At 43.9% G+C, this 16,914-nt stretch overlaps 1 protein-coding gene across 2 annotated transcripts in view; it reads right to left on the minus strand.

Moving 5' to 3' along the window:
• Window positions 1-94: 94 nt before the first annotated feature.
• The window catches only part of LOC106566787 (suppressor APC domain-containing protein 2), a 29,140-nt gene continuing 12,320 nt past the window's right edge, over window positions 95-16,914 (minus strand). The window contains exons 2-6 of one of the 2 annotated variants that reach the window (XM_014135188.3): window positions 7,966-8,096; window positions 4,739-4,885; window positions 3,938-4,042; window positions 3,514-3,630; window positions 95-3,238 (exon numbers count right to left, since the gene is read on the minus strand). In XM_014135188.3, coding sequence (XP_013990663.1) covers window positions 3,110-3,238; window positions 3,514-3,630; window positions 3,938-4,042; window positions 4,739-4,885; window positions 7,966-8,096 — 629 coding nt within the window. In that variant the 3' untranslated portion in view covers window positions 95-3,109. Of the gene's footprint in view, window positions 3,239-3,513; window positions 3,634-3,937; window positions 4,043-4,738; window positions 4,886-7,965; window positions 8,097-16,914 lie in introns of both variants that reach the window. The other variant, XM_014135178.3, reaches the window with a different exon arrangement.

Consider the following 16,914-nt stretch of genomic DNA (forward strand, 5'->3'; position numbering starts at 1 on the left):
TATTCATCTCAACCTGTCCATCATCTTGGCAGTAGTGACTTTTATATTTGATGAGAATAAATTGGAAGCAAAAACAGTCATCATCTGTCAGTGGTCGTGTATATGTGTGGGATTATTTAATGGTGCTATTAACAAGCAACAGACACAAGGAGTTATACAATAGAAGGGGATCAAAGTGTATCAGATGTAGATGCATCAGTCAGTCTCTCTCTAGACAAAGCTTACACAACCTGGCCTCATTCTCTCCACCATGCAGGAGAAACACATGAGCCCTATTACATCTCATGGAATACCTGTTCTCTTCCTCACTGACATACATTCTCATCCAGACATTTGTGTACCAGCAGTTCTAAGATCCTAGATTTTCCATAGACACCCCGCACTGGTTGAGACTACATTGTTCCCATAATGTAAACATTGCATCGTCATGGCTCTTTGACAGATGTTTCCGATTTCTAAATTTAACCCAGGTTCCAACCACAAATCAACAACAAGGTTTGGTTGATTTAGAATTGAATTCATGTTTTCTGACAACTCAATCAAATATTAATAGCAATGTGTCATCTTTTCCCAGTGTTCTGTCCATATAAACATTTGTTTAACCAAAGTAAGTATTCTTTCTATTTTACTTCATTTTCTAAATGTTTGCCGTGCTGGAAAAGAGGTTGGAATATTCATTGAGGAGTAATATGAAAGGTCTAAGCTCCCAACTGTGCCATGTAAAACATGACTTGAAGACACCTGCACCCAACAGCTTTTCAGTCGACATCCTATAACATCTCCCTGAATAGAGGTGACCGCTTTCTAAATCAACTCAACGTTGTGCAGCAAGAGGCAATATATCAAATCTTCAAAACCCTCTACTACTGATGACCACCATCTGGATTGACCCTGTAATACAAAGGAATAGAAGAGCGAAGCCAAAGTGAACCCAAGGTGAAACACTACAAGATAAATGAAAAGGGGACTGATTATAAGACCTTATTGGCACCATATGGTCATGTTTATTTTACTGTTAAGTGGGAATACTTCAATAGAAAGAGGAAAGGATAGGGTGGCATTGACTAACATACAATGTGAAGCAAGATAATCACAAGGCCAAAGACATCCAATCAAACAGGAGAGACAGCTAGGCAGTCAGTCACAGCAGAGAGTATTTATATGCAGACATCACAACAGTACCTAATAAGAGTTGCATTGCAAAATCATCACATAGCTGCGTTAAATAGCAATTACTGCCACTAAAAAACATCTTCTCAATTAGAAATGTAAGAGGATTCAAGATTGAATGGGCCCAGTTGACTACGTGGTTTCTGAGGCCACTGGTTTAGATTCTGGTTTGGTGGGACCTTTATGAGCACAGCATTGAAAGAGCAGCAGTACCTATGCTTGGTTTTAACCTCTCAGCAAACCAGGTCTCACAAAGCACATTCTGTTCATCCTGTACTAACATGGCATTACTCATTTTTGACACAAAGGCTCTGAGACACCTCTGTAGGAAGGTGTCTATGAAGCCAGTCTCGCATGAATCATTACAGCACATTACATTACATTACATTAGAAGTCTATCAACCAAGGAGGAGTCGTTTTTCCCCACTAGCCAATCCAACATTACTCTTCTCTGAACCCTGTCCCGTTCCAGTGGTCCCTCTGCCACCAGGGACCAGGGCTCAAACACATTCAATAAATACCAATCCTTCTCATCTTCAAGTCTCTTCTACATGCAAACTTCTCTCCTACCCTCTCCTCTACTAGGTCTCCTTGGCTTGTAGGACATGTGTCACTTTTCTAGTGCTCTCAATACATTCCCATTAAGGGAAACAAAACAACATTTACATGCTGCTCTTCTGTTCTACTCCTAAGATGATGGGTAATTAAGCAACAAGGCCAGAGGTGGTGTGGTATATTGTCAATATACCACGGCTAAGGGCTGTTCTTAAGCATGACGCAACGCGGAGTGCCTGGACACAGCCCTTAGCCATGGTATATTGGCCATATACCACCAACCCCCGAGGTGTCTTGTTGCTATTATAAACTGGTACCCAATGTAATTAGAGCAGTACAAATAAATGTTTCGTCATACCCCTGGTATACGGTCTGATATACCACAACTGTCAGCCAATCAGCATTCAGGGCTTGAACCACCCATTTTATAATAGACTATATATACTAGTGCTTCACATCATGTGTATTTGGCTCACTTAAAGGGTACAAAGAGTGAGAAACAGTAAATGAGATACTATACAGTCATGTTGTCCTCCTAAGGGAAAGGGGTGATACCGAGTCAGTTGTCCAACTGAATGTATTAACCCAACCCCTCTGAATCAGAAAGGTGCGCGTGGGGGCTGCCTTAATCGACATCCACGTCTTCGGCGCCCGGGTATGGGAAAAGCTCTCTACAAACCAGTAAGCTCTTCCAGGTCAGGAGAGCCCAGCTTCTCATCATACCAACCATTTCAACTAGGTTTGAGATACACAAGTGGATATATTGGAATACAAGGAAATAAATATCTACTAAAGTGTGACTGAGATCAAAGTATCTGGAATAAATGTTTCATAAAATAAATACATTTTGTGTGGTGTGTGTCCAATGGAATCCCTCCAACTGATGCATTTGTACAGGAGCTGTTGTCATGGTGATTGTCAGGGACCCAGGAACTCCATGTAAGGGTTTTAGATTTAGTTCATGATGTCCAATCACATAGCTTATACTGTGATGGAAGGGAGGGTGAATGTAAAGTCTGGTCCAATAAGGTAGGATCCTAGTGGATCACAATAGATCCTTGGAGTATTTGGAGAGAGAGTAGAATCCTGGGCAGGTCCCAGTTAGGAATGGTTAGACTATGGTGTTCCAGGCTTTCTGCCCAGCGGGTGAGGCTGATGGTATCAGAGGACGGTGGACTCGGGAGTCCCTCTACTCTAGGAGGGGTCGGCCCAGATTAGTGTGCAGGCCATTTTAAGTGGAGTTGTCAGTTGGGGAGATCCAGAGGGTGTGGTCAAGTGGGGGGTCAAAGTTCAAGATGCTTCCATCATGCCAGGAGTGGTGAGTTGAGTCTGATACAGTTGTCTTGTTGTGAGTGGGGGGTCAGATAGCATAATCTATCTGTATTCAGATGAAGGTGGAGTCCATGGTGCTGCTGTCGTGCGTGCTCCGGGCGCGAGCCTCAAACAGCTGTTTGATCAGAGCAGACTTCTCCTGCTCCAGCTGAGTGATGCGCTCACTCTTATCAGTCACCTCCTGCACCGGGGCATAGATAGGGATGGAGGGATGGAGAGAGGAGGAGTGGTGGAGGAGGAAATGAGGAGGGGAGACATGGACCGGGGAGAAGAGAGTTTAAACAAGCTTTTATTGTGCATTTAAGGAGTGTACATACAGAGCTTCGATGCAGCAGGGAGAAGAGAAGAGATAGGTAGAGGTTAGACGATCATAGAGGGACAGTGGTGAATGATACATATACAGTATACTGTATATACAGTACATTTAATTGACATCTAACAGTATCTTCAGTTTACCTGGGTGAGAAGGCGGTTCTGGTCCTTCAGTCTCTGAATGGCTTCTGGTGGGGCAGGCGCAGGAGGCTGGGAGCTGGAGGAGATCGCTGTGGGCTGGGTGCCAGAGAATGGGAAAGACTGCTAAGAGGGAGAGAGAGAAATAAATAGATTATTCACTATTATTTACCATGTTTCAGTAAAGACTCCAGTGTTTAGGGTTGACTATACTCTCTGTCTAAAACATAGAACGAACTTTCAACATATAATTGGCACTGAGAGGATTCCAGTAAGAGGAAAACTCTTACTGGCGAACGTTGAACTTAGAAATTGAACTTAGAAATTGCACAATTATATGAGACAACCATTCCTCATAGGGCAGTGAGGAGGCTGAGTTACACACAGTCAGGTAATATGTCTTATTTCAAGGTGAATCATCAATATTCACCATTCCAGAGCAGGAAATGAGGTCATTAAGGCAGTGGTTGGCTTCCTGCAGCTTAGGAAGCAGAACATCCATGCGACTTTGATTCTGGGATTCTGTGAAGAAATCCTGGTGGGAGAGAGAAAGAGAGACAGTAAGAAGAGTTTCAGATCATTTATATATTATCCATACCTATTGTACTGCATTATACTGTAACATGACCTGGGTCATGTTCATTAGGACATATTCATATTTTTTTTCTTGTCATTTAAAAATAAATATTTTTTTTTTACTCCCTTTTCCCTCCACAATTTCGATCTTGTCTCATCGCTGCAACTCCCCAACGGGCTCGGGAGGCGAAGGTGTAGGCATGAGTCCTCTGAAACTTGACCCGCTAAACCACGATTCTTAACACCCGCCCGCTTAACCCAGAAGCCGTCCACCCCAATGTGTCAGAGGAAACACTGTCCAACTGACGACCGAGGTCAGCCTGCAGGCGCCCGGCCTCCCACAACAAGTCGCTAGAGCACGATGAGCCAAGTAAAGCCCCCCCGGCCAAACCCTCCCCTCACCCGGACAACGCTGGGCCAATTGTGCGTCGTCCTATGGGACTCCCGATCACGGCCGGTTGTGATACAACCTGGGATGGAACCCGGGTCTGTAGTGACGCCTCTAGCACTGTGATGTAGTGCCTTAGACCGCTGTGCCACTTGGGAGGCCCTCGGGACATATTCATTTTAAAATGAAAATGGACAAGTCCAGGAGGTAGTCCCTCCCTGTTTCAGTTTGTTTTCTTCTGTTTGCTGCCTAATGAACAGTCCTTACCGTGCAGTGGTTGCTCTGGCCCACGTGTCTCTGTCTCTCTGTGACATTGTGGATCTGGGTCTGGTACCACTCTCTAGCCCGCTCCACCACGTCCAGACCAGCCAGCAGAGAGTCCTTCTCCTGTTCCAACTCCTTCATCTGCTTCAGCTGGAGCAAGAGGGAGTCAACATCTATCTCACTATGATCAGCAATTCTGGTCACTAACCTGAAGTCATTTGGCGACTCTGTATGCTTGCTGCTTGCTCCTCAAACTTATACTCATCCTGAGCCCCAAAAAAGGGGTCCCTAATTTACAATCATCTCAGGGTAAATGTTGTGTATTAGCTAGGCTTGCATGTCACATTTATGATGGTCAAAAAGCTACATCTCTACATGTTGTCCTGAGACAATGGCCCAGGGCCAATTGTGCCAGAATTGTTCCCCGACCTCAAAAGGAAGAGCAATATTCACAGGAGCAATCAGCCCGGCGCCATGGCAACCGTGCAGAGACCTAAGAATGGGTAAACAGTAGCCACTCCAACAGGCCGTCCTGTCCCAGTGGCAGGCAGACAGCATTGAGTTCTGCTGACCATCTTATCCTCCAGTACCACAGCACAGGCCCCATTCCTGGCATCCAGCCGCCTGATGTGTCATCCACTCTCTCTATACACTATCACTGTTGGGAAAACCATCTGTACAAAGGCCTATTTCCCAATGACATAAACCAACCAGCATTGTCAAAGTGTGCTGATACTGTTGTTGTTATCTGATCTGGACTATAACCAGCCAGGATAAACCTCTTGTGCCATCACTGCATACTAAACACATTTCCCCTTTCAGCTCTGGCCCTGCTGGGTTGAATGGGACCTGCAAACAGAGGACAGAGGAGAGGAGAAAGAGAGATGAAAGAGAGAGCGAGCAGAGAAAGACGGGGAGGGGTGGGGGGTTTTGTGGCTGGAATTAAGCGTGACCCAGTGTCAGGCTGTGTGTTTGTGTGGTGGGCCACAGGCAGGGCAGCTCTGTAGAGAGGGGGGGGGGTGCATGGGGAATGATAGAAAAGTTAGAGAGGGGAGAGGGGGGTGCATGGGGAATGATAGAAAAGTTAGAGAGGGGAGAGGGGGGGTACATGTCCCAGCTGGCTAACATCACCAGTGTTAAAATGACAAAGCATACAACACCAACAACGGCATGACACTGATGATGTCGTCTTATCTAAAATCACAAAGTCCAATATCATCTTAATTTAGAATGTTTTATTTAACCTTTATTTAACTAGGCAAGTCAGTTAAGAACAAATTCTTATTTACAATGACGGCCTACCAGGGAACAGTGGGTTAACTGCCTTGGTCAGGGACAGAACGACAGATTTTTATCTTGTCAGTTCGGGGATTCAATCCAGCAACCTTTCGGTTACTGGCCCAACACTCTAACCACTGGGCTACCTGCCGCCCCAGAGTTCACTGCAGTTATATGTTCTGGTGTCAGTCAGGCTGTTTAAATGATTGATTGAGGACCTCTATGTAGTTGAATGTGATTGCTTTTATTAAATATGTTTATTTGTTATTGTGTGCTGAAATATATTGTTTCATACACACACACACACACACATATACAGATATGTATATATATATATATATATATATATATATAATATATATATATATATATATATATATATATATGTATGTTTTATTATTGTTTTTATTGTAATGTACACAGGGCTCTCTTGGAAAATATATTTTTAATCGCAATGTGACTCCCTGTTTAAATAAAGGTTAAACAAATAAAACTCAGCAGGTTGTTCCACAAAAATCTGGAGACTGAAAGGCTCTCTAGCGTTATCCATTCCTGAGAATGGGTTTAACTTAATTAATGAAGTTACATATGAAGGGAGTTTCTGTAAGATCGCTTTGTAAATAAATAAACAAGTATGCAGCTCTCTTCTTACAGACAGAGGTCCATCTCACATTTTTATACAGACTACAATGATGAGTTCTAAAATTGTCCCCTGTGATAAAACGGATTGCGGGAGTTGCCACATGCATGTAAACAATATCACCAAAATCCAATACAGGGACAAGCTTTGTTTGAACAATCTCCTATTTTCAATACTGAGGCATGATTTATTTCTATATAATGTGCATGGGGCTAGTCTACACAGCAGCTCCAAACAGTACAAACTACCATACGACTGCTACAGCAACAACATGCCAACATGCCAACTAGTTTACAGGTTATCAACAAGACACAACCTGATACAAACCCACACTAGCACTGTTCACTAGCTTCAACAACTCATTAACCACAGACACACAACAGAACTGTCAAACATTCAGCTACTTGACAACTTGTTATCTCTCTCTGACTCTGCTCATAACCCCATAGTTAAATATTGACACAGCTCGACATGCATCTGCTGCGGGTAGTAGACATGTATATACATGGAAACTCCTCAATGGCCCAACAAGACTTTCCTCCAGTCTAAATATCCTTCCTTCTCTTCCTCTCTCCTGTAAATGTTCTCACTCACCCAAAGGAAAAAGTGCAGTGCCTTGCTGCTGTACAGACTGCTGCTGAGAGGGATGAAGACAGTGGTGTAGGCTGCCCAAACGGTTGTCCAGGCTGGGCCGGGTGGACCAAGCGAGTCCCCTGCTTCCAGGCCCCTGGGTCCGACCCGGCTCATTACCATGTGGACAGGCAATCAGAGGAGGGAGGGGGAGGGGGAGCAGCTCCCTCTACAACTCAACAGAGAAAGAGTGGAAGGAGAGAGGAAAAGACAGAGAGAGAGGGAGAGAGAGAGTAGGCCTCAGAGAAATGAGAGGCAGGGGGATAGAGAAAAAGAGAGAGAGGAAGAGAGAGAGAGAGAGAGAGAGAGAGAGAGAGGAGGCATGGAAGGGAGAGAGAGGAGGCATGGAAGGGGGGCAGGAGATTGGGAGGGCAACAGAGGAAGAGGGGTTGGACTGAGAAAAAAGGGGGAGGGAAGTAGGGAGAGGGGTGGAATGAGGGAGTGAATGGTGGGTGTTGGCCAACAGAAACAAAGTGCCAGAGAGCAGTAGAAGTCTGCACAGAGCAGAAAGGCCTGTTTATCCATGGAACTGTTCTCAGCTCCACCCTCTAGATAAAATGACCCTAACATGAACACCATCACTGAACATCACTAGCGGTGAGAACATGGTTGTTTCACTGCCCCTCTTAAATCTGTGCATATGCAACAGTGTGTGTGTGTGTGTGTGTACGCATGTACGTACCATTCCGTAACCCACTCCGTTGGTGATGGTGTGGCGTCTCTGCTCATCCCGGCTCCGCCCATGGCGTCTGGAGGCAGTAAATCCCGTGGCTGATTCACTCTGGGACCTCGGCAAACCAGCCTCCACAATACCTGGACCAGAGAGAGGGCAGGAAGGGGTGGTTACCAACTGACTTCCAGATCTTGTCTGGAACACGGGTATCAACTGTCTGGTTAGTACATTGTACAGTGAGCTCCAAAACTATTGGGACAGTGAAAATTCTGTTGTTTTGGCTCTGTACTCCAGCACTTTGGATACAATGACTATGAGGTTAAAGTGCAGACTGTCAGCTTTAATTTGATGGTATTTTCATCCATATTGGGTGAAATGTTAAGAAATTACAACACTTTTTGTACATAGTCCCCTCATTTTAGGGGACCAAAAGAATTGAGACAAATTCACTTATATGTGTATTAAAGTAGTAAAAAGTTAAGCATTTAGTTTCATATTCATAGCACACAATGACTACATCAAGCTTGTGACTCGACTCATTTTTTTGGGGGGAAGTGGATCAGCTTTAATATTGCAGATAGATTGTTGCTTACATCAATGTAATTGTCTGCATCATTTCCAATCTCCCAAATATATTTTTGATATATATACACTGCTCAAAAAAATAAAGGGAACACTTAAACAACACAATGTAACTCCAAGTCAATCACACTTCTGTGAAACCAAACTGTCCACTTAGGAAGCAACACTGATTGACAATACATTTCACATGCTGTTGTGCAAATGGAATAGACAACAGGTGGAACTTATAGGCAATTAGCAAGACACCCCCAATAAAGGAGTGGTTCTGCAGGTGGTGACCACAGACCACTTCTCAGTTCCTATGCTTCCTGGCTGATGTTTTGGTCACTTTTGAATGCTGGCAGTGCTTTCACTCTAGTGGTAGCATGAGACGGAGTCTACAACCCACACAAGTGGCTCAGGTAGTGCAGCTCATCCAGGATGGCACATCAATGCGAGCTGTGGCAAGAAGGTTTGCTGTGTCTGTCAGCGTAGTGTCCAGAGCATGGAGGCGCTACCAGGAGACAGGCCAGTACATCAGGAGACGTGGAGGAGGCCATAGGAGGGCAACAACCCAGCAGCAGGACCGCTACCTCCGCCTTTGTGCAAGGAGGAGCAGGGGGAGCACTGCCAGAGCCCTGCAAAATGACCTCCAGCAGGCCACAAATGTGCATGTGTCTGCTCAAACGGTCAGAAACAGACTCCATGAGGGTGGTATGAGGGCCCGACATCCACAGGTGGGGGTTGTGCTTACAGCCCAACACCGTGCAGGACGTTTGGCATTTGCCAGAGAACACCAAGATTGGCAAATTCGCCACTGGCGTCCTGTGCTCTTCACAGATGAAAGCAGGTTCACACTGAGCACATGTGACAGACGTGACAGTCTGGAGACGCCGTGGAGAACGTTCTGCTGCCTGCAACATCCTCCAGCATGACCGGTTTGGCAGTGGGTCAGTCATGGTGTGCGGTGGCATTTCTTTGGGGGGCCGCAAAGCCCTCCATGTGCTCGCCAGAGGTAGCCTGACTGCCATTAGGTACCGAGATGAGATCCTCAGACCCCTTGTGAGACCATATGCTGGTGCGGTTGGCCCTGGGTTCCTCCTAATGCAAGACAATTCTAGACCTCATGTGGCTGGAGTGTGTCAGCAGTTCCTGCAAGAGGAAGGCATTGATGCTATGGACTGGCCCGCCCGTTCCCCAGACCTGAATCCAATTGAGCACATCTGGGACATCATGTCTCGCTCTATCCACCAACGCCACGTTGCACCACAGACTGTTCATGAGTTGGCGGATGCTTTAGTCCAGGTCTGGGAGGAGATCCCTCAGGAGACCATCAGCCACCTCATCAGGAGCATGCCCAGGCATTGTAGGGAGGTCATACAGGCACGTGGAGGCCACACACACTACTGAGCCTCATTTTGACTTGTTTTAAGGACATTACATCAAAGTTGGATCAGCCTGTAGTGTGGTTTTCCACTTAAATTTTTAGTGTGACTCCAAATCCAGACTTCCATGGGTTGATAAATTGGATTTCCATTGATTATTTTTGTGTGATTTTGTTGTCAGCACATTCAACTATGTAAATAAAAAAGTATTTAATAAGATTATTTCATTCATTCAGATCTAGGATGTGTTATTTTAGCGTTCCCTTTATTTTTTGGAGCAGTGTATATATATACACAGTACATACCCACATATATATGTATCTATATAAGCATTCATACATATATATATATATACATACATTTACATTTTAGTCACTTAGCAGACACTCTTATCCAGAGCAACTTACAGTAGTGAACGCATACATTTCATTTCATGCATTTTTATTTTTTTGTACTGGCCCCCTGTGGGAATCGAACCCACAACCCTGGCGTTGCAAACACCATGCTCTACCAACTGAGCCACAGGGAAGAAATGTATATATACAGTTGAAGTCAGAAGTTTACATACACTTAGGTTGGAGTCAAATTAAAACTCTTTTTTCACCCACTCCACAAATTTCTTGTTAACAAACTATAGTTTTGGCATGTCAGTTAGGACATCTACTTTGTGCATGACACAAGTATTTTTTCCTACAATTGTTTAAAGACAGATTATTTCACTTATAATTCACTGTATCACAAATCCAGTGGGTCAGACGTTTACATAAACTAAGTTGACTGTGCCTTTAAACAGCTTGGAAAATTCCAGAAAATGATTTAATGGCTTTAGAAGCTTCTGATAGGCTAATTGACATCATTTGAGTCAATTGGAGGTGTACCTGTGGATGTATTTCAAGGCCTACCTTCAAACTCAGTGCCTCTTTGTTTGACATCATGGGAAAATCAAAATAAATCAGCCAAGACCTCCAATAAATTGTAGACCTCCACAAGTCTGGTTCATCACTGGGAGCAATTTCCAAACACCTGAAGGTACCGCATCCATCTGTACAAACAATAGTACGCAAGTATAAACACCATGGGACCATGCAGACCATCATGCCGCTCAGGTAGGAGACGCGTTCTGTCTCCTAGAGATGAATGTACTTTGGTGCAAAAAGCGCAAATCAATCCCAGAACAACAGCAAAGGACCTTGTGAAGCTGCTGGAGGAAACAGGTACACAAATATCTATAGCCACAGTAAAACGAGTCCTATATAAACATTACCTGAAAGGCCACTCAGCAAGGAAGAAGCCACTGCTCCAAAACCGCCATAAAAAAGCCAGACTACGGTTTGCAACTGCACATGGGGACAAAGATGGTGCTTTTTGGAGAAATGTCCTCTGGTCTGATGAAAAAAAATAGAACTGTTTGGCCATAATGACCATCATATGTTTGGAGGAAAAATGGAGAGGCTTGCAAGCCGAAGAACACCATCCCAACCGTGAAGCACGGGGGTGGCAGCATCATGTTGTGGGGGTGCTTTGCTGCAGGGGGGACTGGTGCACTTCACAAAATAGATAGCAGCAGCATCATCAGGAAGGAAATTGATGTGGATATATTGAAGCAACATCTCAAGACATCAGTCAGGAAGTTAAAGCTTGGTCGCAAATGGGTCTTCCAAATGGACAATGACCCCAAGCATACTTTCAAAGTTGTGGCAAAATGGCTTAAGGACAACAAAGTCAAGGTATTGGTGTTACCATCACAAAGCCCTGACCTCAATTCTATAGAATATTTGTGGGCAGAACTGAAAAAAACGTGTGCGAGCAAGGAGGCCTACAAACCTGACTCAGTTACACCAGCTCTGTCAGGAGGAATGGGCCAAAATTCACCCACCTTATTGTTGGAAGCTTGTGGAAGGCTACCCGAAATGTTTGACCCAAGTTAAACATTTTAAAAGCAATGCTACCAAATACTAATTGAGTGCATGTAAACTTCTGACCCACTGGGAATGTGATGAAAGAAATAAAAGCTGAAATAAATCATTCTCTCAACTATTATTCTGACATTTCACATTCTTAAAATAAAGTGGTGATCCTAACTGACCTAAGACAGGGAATTTTTACTAGGATTAGATGTCAGGAATTGTGAAAAACTGAGTTGACGTGTATTTGGCTAAGGTGTATGTAAACTTCCGACTTCAACTGTATATACACATTGTCCTGTGTATATGCCTTTTGTCCTGTAGCCCATCCCAGGCTGGTGCAGGTCTACAATTTTATCCCTGATGTCCTTACACAGCTCTCTGGTCTTGGCCATTGTGGAGAGGTTGGAGTCTGTTTGATTGAGTGTGTGGACAGGTATCTTTTATACAGGTAACGAGTACAAACAGGTGCAGTTAATACAGGTAATGAGTGGAGAACAGGAGGGCTTCTTAAAGAAAAACTAACAGGTCTGTGAGAGCCGGAATTCTTACTGGTTGGTAGGTGATCAAATACTTATGTCATGCAATAAAATGCAAATTAATTACTTAAAAATCATACAATGTGATTTTCTGGATTTTTGTTTTAAATTCCGTCTCTCACAGTTGAAGTGTACCTATGATAAAAAATTACAGACCTCTACATGCTTTGTAAGTAGGAAAACCTGCCAAATCGGCAGTGTATCAAATACTTGTTCTCCCCACTGTATATAACATTCTATTGGTTGCAAGAATTTTGTATAATCATTTAAATAGAAAAATTCTACGTTTTAAATCCGGCGTCATTTTGCATGTCAATTCATAAACCATGTGCCATGGAATCGGTACATGGAAAATCTGTTCCCAACTATTTTGCAATTTATATGGGACAGCTGTCAATTTTTTGGTCCTTAAATGAAACTGGTATATATTTTTATTTATCACAGTTTTCTTTAACCAATTTTGGTCTTTAATGCAGGCCCGACAGACAAGTTCCTTACTTTTTCCCCCTACTACCTGCCTCCTCCATTTCTTGTGGTAATGCTGCAACTAGTTGGTTGTAATTTTGGATAGAGCCGATATTTCCATATGTCTATGGAAATGTTGCTTGTTTTATTTGTGTTTCAGATTATTTTGTGCCAAATAGAAATTAATGGTAAATAATGTATTGTGTCATTTTGGAATCACTTTTATTGTAAATAAGAATAGAATATGTTTCTAAACACTTCTACATTCATGTGGATGCTACCATGATTACGGATAATCCTGAATGAATCATGAATAATGATGAGTGAGAAAGTTACAGATGCACAAATATCATACCCCTTCAAATAATTCTAACCTCCCTGTTATTGTAATGGTGAGAGGTTAGCATGTCTTTGGGGTATGATACTTGTGCGTCTGTAACTTTCTCACTCGTCATTATTTAAGATTCATTCAAATAACAGCTGACAGTCTGCACTTTAACCTCATAGTCATTGTATCATTTCAAACCCAAAGTGCTGGAGTACAGAGCCAAAACAACAAGAAAAATGTGTCACTGTCCCAATACTGTTGGAACTCTGTATATTCTTCTGGGTACCCATCACCTAACACATCAAATGAAAACATGACCATTTGCTGTAAGGAATAACATAAACATTAGGTACATGTTAGTGTTTGGGTATCTTTGTTCTTATATAATGTTAGTATCAAATACATAGAGCTTGGTGGACATGAAAGCCAGAGACGAGAGAAGTTCTGACTCACTCTGTTGTGTTCAGTGGATGAAGGTTTGTATCTACAGTGGCAAGAAAAAGTATGTGAACCCTTTGGAAATACCTGGATTTCTGCATAAATTGGTCATACAATTTGATCTGATCTTGATCTAGGTCACAACAATAGACAAACACAGTCTGCTTAAACTAATATCACACAAACAATTATACGTTTTCATGTCTTTATTGAACACACCATGTAAACATTCACAGTGCAGGGTGGAAAAAGTATGTGAACCCTTGGATATAATAACTGGTTGACTCTCCTTTGGCAGCAATAACCTCAACCAAATGTTTTCTGTAGTTTTGGATCAGACCTGCACAACGGTCAGGAGGAATTGGACCATTCCTCTTTACAAAACTGTTTCAGTTCAGCAATATTCTTGGGATGTCTGGTGTGAACCGCTCTCTTGAGGTCATGCCACAGCATCTCAATCGGGTTGAGGTCAGGACTCTGACTGGGCCACTCCAGAAGGCGTATTTTATTCTGTTGAAGCCATTCTGTTGTTACGTCTGTGTTTTGCGTAGTTGTCCTGTTGCATCACCCAACTTCTGTTGAGCTTCAATTGGCAGACAGATAGCCTAACATTCTCCTGCAACATGTAATGGCGCCAGAAAGGATGGCTACCGTTACATAGGCTCTTTACCAACCATGCTATTTTGTTTGTTTTTTCACATTTTTTTTAACTTATTTTGTACATAATGTTGCTGCTACCGTCTCTTATGACCGAAAAGAGCCTCTGGAAATCAGAAGAGCGATTACTCACCTTGAAATGGATGAAGAATTTCTCTTTAATGAGTCGGACGAGAGGGATTTACTCCAGACACCCGAACAGGCCATCATCCCCGTCATTCACAGGAGAAAGAGACGGAAAAGATATCGCGGAAAGAGATCAGGCTGCTTTGTGAGGATCCGCCGACGAGTGGCTAATCTGTCCTTGCCATCCATACTACTGACCAACGCACAATCGCTGGAAAATAAATTGGACAAGCTAAATGCACATATATCCTACCAACGGGACATTAAAAACTGTAATATCTTATGTTTCACCGAGTTGTGGCTGAACAACAACATGATTAACATACAGATGGCGGGTTACACACTGCATCGGCAGGATAGAACAGCAGTCTATGCATATTTGTAAACAAAAGCTGGTGCACGATATCTAAGCAAGTCTCAAGGTTTTGCTCGCCTGAGGTAGAGTATCTCATGATAAGCTGTAAACCACACTATCTACCTAGAAAATTTCATCTGTATTTTTTGTAGCTGTCTACATACCACCACAAACCGATGCTGGACACTAAAACCGCACAACGAGCTGTATGCCGCCATAACCAAACAGGAAAATTAAATCTGTTTTACCTAAATCTGTTTTACCTAATTTCTATCAGCATGTTAAATGTGCAACCAGATGGGGAAAAAAACTCTAAACCACATTTACCACATCCACACACATAGACGTGTACAAAGCTCTCGCCCTCCATTTGGAAAATCTGACCATAATTCTATCCTCCTAATTCTGCTTACAAGCAAAAATTAAAGCAGGAAGCATCAGTGACTCGGTCAATACAAAAGTGGTCAGATGAAGCAGATGCTAAGCTACAGGACTGTTTTCCTAGCACAGACTGGAAAATGTTCCGGGATTATTCCGATGGCATTGAGGAGTACACCACATCGGTCACTGGTTTCATCAATAAGTGCATCGATGACGTCGTCCCTACAGTGACCGTACATACCCCAACCAGAAGCCATGGATTACAGGCAACATTCGCACTGAGCTAAAGGGTAGAGCTGCCGCTTTCAAGGAGCGGGACTCTAACCCGGAAGCTTATAAGAAATCCTGCTATGCCCTCCGACGAATCATCAAACAGGCAAAGCTTCAACACAGGACAAAGATCGAATCATACTACACCGGCTCCGACACTCATCGGATGTGACAGGGCTTGCAAACTATTACAGACTACAAAGGGAAGCACAGCTGAGAGCTGCCCAGTGACACGAGCCTACCAGGCGAGCTAAATAACTTCTATGCTCGCTTCGAGGCAAGTAACACTGAAACATGCATGAGACCATCAGCTGTTCTGGACGACTGTGTGATCACGCTCTCCGCAGCCGATTTGAGTAAGACCTTTAAACAGGTCAACATTCACAAAGCCGCAGGGCCAGACGGATTACCAGGATATGTACTCTGAGCATGCGATGACCAACTGACAAGTGTCTTCACTGACATTTTCAACCTCTCCCTGTCTGAGTCTGTAATACCAACATGTTTCAAGCAGACCACCATAGTCCCTGTGTCCAAGAGCACTAAGGTAACCTGCCTAAATGACTACTGACCCGTAGCACACACATCTGTAGTCATGAAGTGCTTTGAAAGGCTGGTCATGGCTCACATCAACACCATTATCCCAGAAACCCTAGACCCACTCCAATTTGCATACCGCCTCAACCGATCCACAGATGATGTAATCTCTATTGCACTCCACACTGCCCTTTCACATTGCACTCCACACTGCCCTTTCATCTATGTGAGAATGCTATTCATTGACTACAGCTCAGCGTTCAACACCATAGTGCCCTCAAAGCTCATCACTAAGCTAAGGACCCTGGGACTAAACACCTCCCTCTGCAACTGGATCCTGGACTTTCTGCATGCTCAGTCCCCTCCTGTACTCCCTGTTCACTCATGACGGCACGGCCAGGCACGACTCCAACACCATCATTAAGTTTACCGATGACAAAACAGTGGTTGGCCTGATCACCAACAACAACGACACAGCCTATATGGAGGAGGTCAGAGACCAGGCAGTGTGGTGCCAGGAAAACAACCTCTCCCTCAATGTGATCAAGAATAAGGAGATGATTGTATACTACAGGAAAAGGAGTCATCAACGGGGCTGTAATGGAGCAGGTTGAGAGCTTCAAGTTCCTTGGTGTCCACATCACCAACAAACTAACATGGCCCAAGCACACCAAGACAGTCGTGAAGAGGGCACGACAAAACTTATTCCCCCTCAGGAGACTGTAAAGATTTGGCATGGGTCCTCAGATCCTCAAAAGGTTCTACAGCTGCACCATCGAGAGCATCCTGACTGGTTGAATCACTGCCTGGTATGGCAACTGCTTGGCCTCCGACCGCAAGAGGGTAGTGCGTACGGCCCAGTACATCACTGGGGCCAAGCTTCCTGCCATCCAGGACCTCTATATTAGGTGATGTCAGAGGAAGGACCAAAAAATTGTCAAAGACTCCAGCCACCCTAGCCATAGACTGTTCCCTCTGCTACCACACGGCATGCGGTACCGGAGTGCCAAGT

The sequence above is a fragment of the Salmo salar genome, chromosome 01, assembly GCF_965601325.2.
Source record: "Salmo salar chromosome 01, fSalSal1, whole genome shotgun sequence".
NCBI lineage: Eukaryota > Metazoa > Chordata > Actinopteri > Salmoniformes > Salmonidae > Salmo > Salmo salar.